The 4,518-nt window shown below is 60.7% G+C and overlaps 1 protein-coding gene across 1 annotated transcript; it reads right to left on the reverse strand.

The window, feature by feature from the left end:
- Positions 1-7: 7 nt before the first annotated feature.
- On the reverse strand, positions 8-2,690 carry LOC113204582 (uncharacterized). The gene is made up of 4 exons (XM_052264794.1): positions 2,687-2,690; positions 2,248-2,563; positions 1,791-1,922; positions 8-1,012 (listed from the first exon to the last, which is right to left on the reverse strand). The coding sequence occupies exons 1-4, from the start codon at positions 2,688-2,690 to the stop codon at positions 253-255; spliced, it is 1,212 nt and encodes a 403-aa protein (XP_052120754.1). The 3' UTR covers positions 8-252.
- Between the last annotated feature and the right edge of the window lie 1,828 nt (positions 2,691-4,518).

Here is a 4,518-nt window from a genome sequence, read left to right on the forward strand (position 1 = left end):
CCGTCATTCTAAAAGTAACAGTTTTAGGGATTTTGACTTTATGTACAGGAAAAAATATTGAATAAATTCAATTTCAAACCACTAATACTGTATTTGACTTTTCTGCTGCTAGTACAACTACCATACCGCCCCTCGTCACTTTTTTACAAACTGACTACCTTAGACTACATGCGAGCATTCTGAAAGGATTGAGGCATAGTTTTTTTGAGGAGGAGATGGTCGAGTGCGAGTGACCGAGGCGCACCCTCTACACTAGTCGCTGTGCGACTTGGTCTGTGTCCCGGTGGGGGCGGGCAGCATCCGCCTCCATACCTGGGGCGCCAGGGCAGCCGCCGCAGGGGGTCGTGGCTCCAGAGAGGCGCCACCGCCCGGGCTGGCCTGCTCTCCGACCACGCCCACCCAAAGCGAGGAGGGCGACCTGCTTGCGGCGCCGCCATCGGCGGCATCCTGCCTCTCTGGCGCCTGAACCGCGACCCCCGCGGCTGAGGCCGCCGCTCCGTCCAGAATTAAAATGTCGTCGTTCTCTGCGTTTTTCTGGCCGGGGCTGGCCACGTCACGGGCGGGGGCTGTCGGTGCGGTGCTGGCCGGTGGGGGAGCCTCCGCGAGCGGTTTGTACGGCTGCAGGTAGGACGGGTGCGTCGCCTCGTACTCGTACTTGTTGTGGCGGTACAGCTGGGCGTGGGCCGAGGAATGAGCGCCCCGGTGCCAAGACTGCTCGGCTGGGACCAGAGCCGGGCCCAGCGCCTGCTCTAGATGGAGGTGCTGGTGGCCACCAGGCTGGTGCAGCTGCGCCGGCGTCCCTAGGGACCCCACGGCAGCAGGTTCCTCGAGGTGGTAGACGGCGGGGCCCGAAAGTTCCGGGCCGCCCAGGGCGGGAGGCAGGTCCCGGTGCCGGCACTGCGGGTACATCTCCTCGCAGGGGTCTCCAGGGTCCTCCCGCAGCCACTGCAGGTCGGCGCCCGCGCCGTCCTCCGGCCTGGAACGGTCCGTGCGGTAGCGCGCCAGGCTGGGGCTGCAACATGTGTGTCAAATTATAGAATCGCCCGCGGACCCCTCCTCTTTTGTAGTTATACAGTAATACAGTGCCACGAAACTTCTCTGGTCAGAGATATTTGGTTCGTTATTTGTCGAAGGAAATCCCCGCCGCAATGCTCGCCTACGATAGCGCCTGCCGCCTGCCGCCTGCTACTCGCGGGGTAGGCCAACCCGCCAAGCAGCTGCGTAAAGACGGCGGCCCGCCCTGACCGCAAGTGCGGGAGCTAGCTCACAGCCGAGCAAGAGAACGTTATTTGATCAAGAACAAGTCCTGCCTTGACATACAACGGCCCCGCACGTCCGCACGTCACCTCGACAGATGTTAATTCTCGGGGCACCTTAACCTCCTTAACCGGCGCCTTTCGGCACTGGCGCCGGCTCGCGTAAGGCAAACGTCACCGGCATGGCTTCATGCGAGCTTGTTTCTTTTGTTTGAAACTGAAAAAAAATACTATGGTGCGAAGGACAGCTGTAACATCCTTGACAGAAATTTGTTCTGGGATCGGCCACTAGAACACCATGTTGGTGACCGTGCAACACTGTCCTTTGGCCCAACGACAAGCGGCTCAAGAACGTTTTGTCGTAAGATGAGGTTCAGCCAGCAACATATTAACTCTATTTTCCTATCGCCATCATGCCATTAGCACTGTTGTTCACTTTTTTAGAGATATTTTTTTTTATTTTGATGCATTTTGAAAAATGATAATTTTTCTCTGTCTGTTTGCTTGCGCTGCCTGCCTGACCACCTCCCTCACCTGAACCAAGACAGCGCAGCACGCAGGATGGGATTGGACGCGGCCGCGCGGTCCGCCTGGCACACGAGCTTCCGCCTGCAGTCGTCCTCCTGAATGTTGAGTGCGCTGAACGCCATGCTGGCGATGTCAATGCTGAACACAATGTAATTCACAGGAGTTGAGGTCATGAGTAGCAGGCACCCAGAGCGTTTGGGTTGGGTTCGTAAAATACCGCCTCCCCCTCTCCAGGGTGCGGCTGTGTAAGTGAGGCACAACCGCCCTACATAAGAACCAGTCTGGTATCTGCGACTGGAAAAGTATCCCACTCTTTTTCCCACACGCCATTTCATTGAAAAACGGTTACACTATACTTTGGGTTCCCCTTTGTACCTCGGGGTCAAATGTTGACACTTTTGATTTTTTTAAATTTAACTGAGGACGACACTGGAGCCTTTAGTCCCCCCCCCCCCTCACTCACCTATTCCACACGCGGGCCGTGAGGTCAGCCAGGTGCGGCGAGTCCTTGATGCCCAACCCAGCGGGGCCCTGCCCCAGGGCCACGGGAGTTGAGGGGTGCCGGGACGAGCCTGCAGGCACCTCGTAGCCCACATACGTGTAGTCCACGTAGGGGTAGTAGCCATAGGTGGAATAGTTGGGGCGGCAGCTGCCGAACAGGCACTGCGTCTTGTAGCTCTTGGTCATGAGCAGGTACACGGCCGCCACCACGAGCAGCACCACGACCAGCTTGAGCTTGAGGGCGGCCAGCACGCTCAGCGAGCTGAAGTCAAGCACTACTGCCGGCAGAGAAACGTGGCCGTGAGCGAATGTGTGCGGTGGGGTCCTGGAGGAGGGCATGTGCTCCGGTCGCTGTACCGAGAGTAAAGGATAATACTCCCCAGTGTTGCGGCTTTGCTTACCCATGGGGCTACGGCGCCTTTCGGGCAGATCGGGTAGGCAAACCCGCAACACTGGGGAGTATTGCCTTTACAGGCGGTACTCACACGAGTGTCCGTTGGACGTGCTGACGTCCTTGTGCTCCTGCTCCTCGCTGTCCTCGTAGTCGAGGTCTCCGCCGGAGGACTCGTCCTGGCCCCCCAGGGCGAAAATGGGCAGCAGCGCCAGGAGTAGCAGCTGCAGCAGCTGCGGAGGCCGGGGCCAGGGGGGCGGCGCGGCCCCCAGCGCGCGGCTCATGGTGAAGGGCAAGGTCAGCCGAGCACCTCTAGGCAGACTGGATCATCTGCTGCACGACAACCACCACAACGAGGGAAGCAAAGCTGCGACTTCAGAATTTTCCGGCTTTCCGCAGTTTTTGGGACTTGCACCCCCTGCCCTTTTTTGAAGGGTATGTGTAGAGCGCCATTGTCCGCTGCACAGGCACTAGCGTGCTGTGGGAAGGTGTGGCTTACCTGATGCACAAGACCCTCGCTGGCGTCGACGGGAGTCACCTCCAGGATCACGGCCTCGTGTCGGGGGGACGTGTCGGCCCGCTTCAAGCAAGGGCCTCCACGACCATCAACGAAAAGGGGTATAACGGTGACGCGTGCGACGCGCTGCTCGGCTCCGGCATCGACGGCGTCCTGCGCAGCATTGTGCCAAGACGAGTCTGGGGCCGTCCTCCCCCTGGACGCGCTGGACCCGCGGGGCAGTGGCGTGTCACATGAGCGTCACACGGCGTCCGTCGCGTGGCCGGGCCCGGGGCGTGCGCGGGCTGCTCTGCGGCTCTCACCACCACCCCCGTGCGCCGCTGACCGGCTGCGACGGCGTCGCGGGCATGGCCGGCAGCGAAAGCATGTCCACTTGAGCCGGGTAATGATTGAAACAAAACGCGCGCGCGCGCGCACGCATACGGCCGTGCTCCGCCGCGGCTCCGCGAGAGAGAGAGACGCGCCGGAGTCGGCGAGATGCAGACCGCACTACTGCTGCTGTCACGAGAGAGTGGCCCGTGCCCCTGCCGTAGCCGTGCATACTGTTAACTCGCAGACGCATGCTCGCGCTGTGTGTCTGTGTGCGTGAGCGCCCCGACACTATCCGCCCCTGCTCTTTCCCTCTCTCACCTCCTCCCCCCCCCCTCCCATCTCTCTCTCGCTCCCTCTCTCCACTGCACCTGCGTACGCCGCCGTGTACGCGGCGACCGTGCGCGAGGTACCGGAAAATTACGCGTCCTGATGCGCGCTCTGACTGTCCTGGCGGCCCCTGGCGGCCCCGCCCCGCGCGGCCCTGCCCCCTGATGCCCTTCCTGTCGCCGCGCCGAGCCACGCTTTGGGGACCATGTCGGCCGCACCGGCTACGTGTACGGGATCCTCTGCAGGAAGGCGTGCGCAAACAGAAAGTCGAGTGGGTGCGTCCCGAATCTCGATATTTTGGCTGCCGTGGGGTGGCGTTCGGTTATTCCCTTCTGAGGTTGTCCGTTCACAAAGGAGTAATGCAGCCTGGAGTTTGAGGAGAGCAGCAGGTAGGTCTGCTTCGAGAAGATGCTGCCGAGCCGAAACATCGTGCGACGTCGCCAAATGGTTTGTTGTTGGGGCAGGGGTCGGAGCCTAGCTGGCGCAGGTAGCAGCTGGTATCAACCTAACGGTACCCGGAAAGGGGGGGGGGGGCAACCCTTTGGACGCACCCAACTCGCATTATCTCTATCCGCAGTCCTGCGTTCCACCCCACAGGTCTGAGATAGGACTGCTGGGCTCGGCCCGTCCCAGAGCAGAGTTCAATTCATCACTCCCTTTAGCCATCCACCCACCCCTCCCCCTCC

Source organism: Frankliniella occidentalis, unplaced genomic scaffold, assembly GCF_000697945.3.
Source record: "Frankliniella occidentalis isolate FOCC.00 unplaced genomic scaffold, Focc_3.1 Scaffold21, whole genome shotgun sequence".
In the NCBI taxonomy this organism is placed as follows: domain Eukaryota; kingdom Metazoa; phylum Arthropoda; class Insecta; order Thysanoptera; family Thripidae; genus Frankliniella; species Frankliniella occidentalis.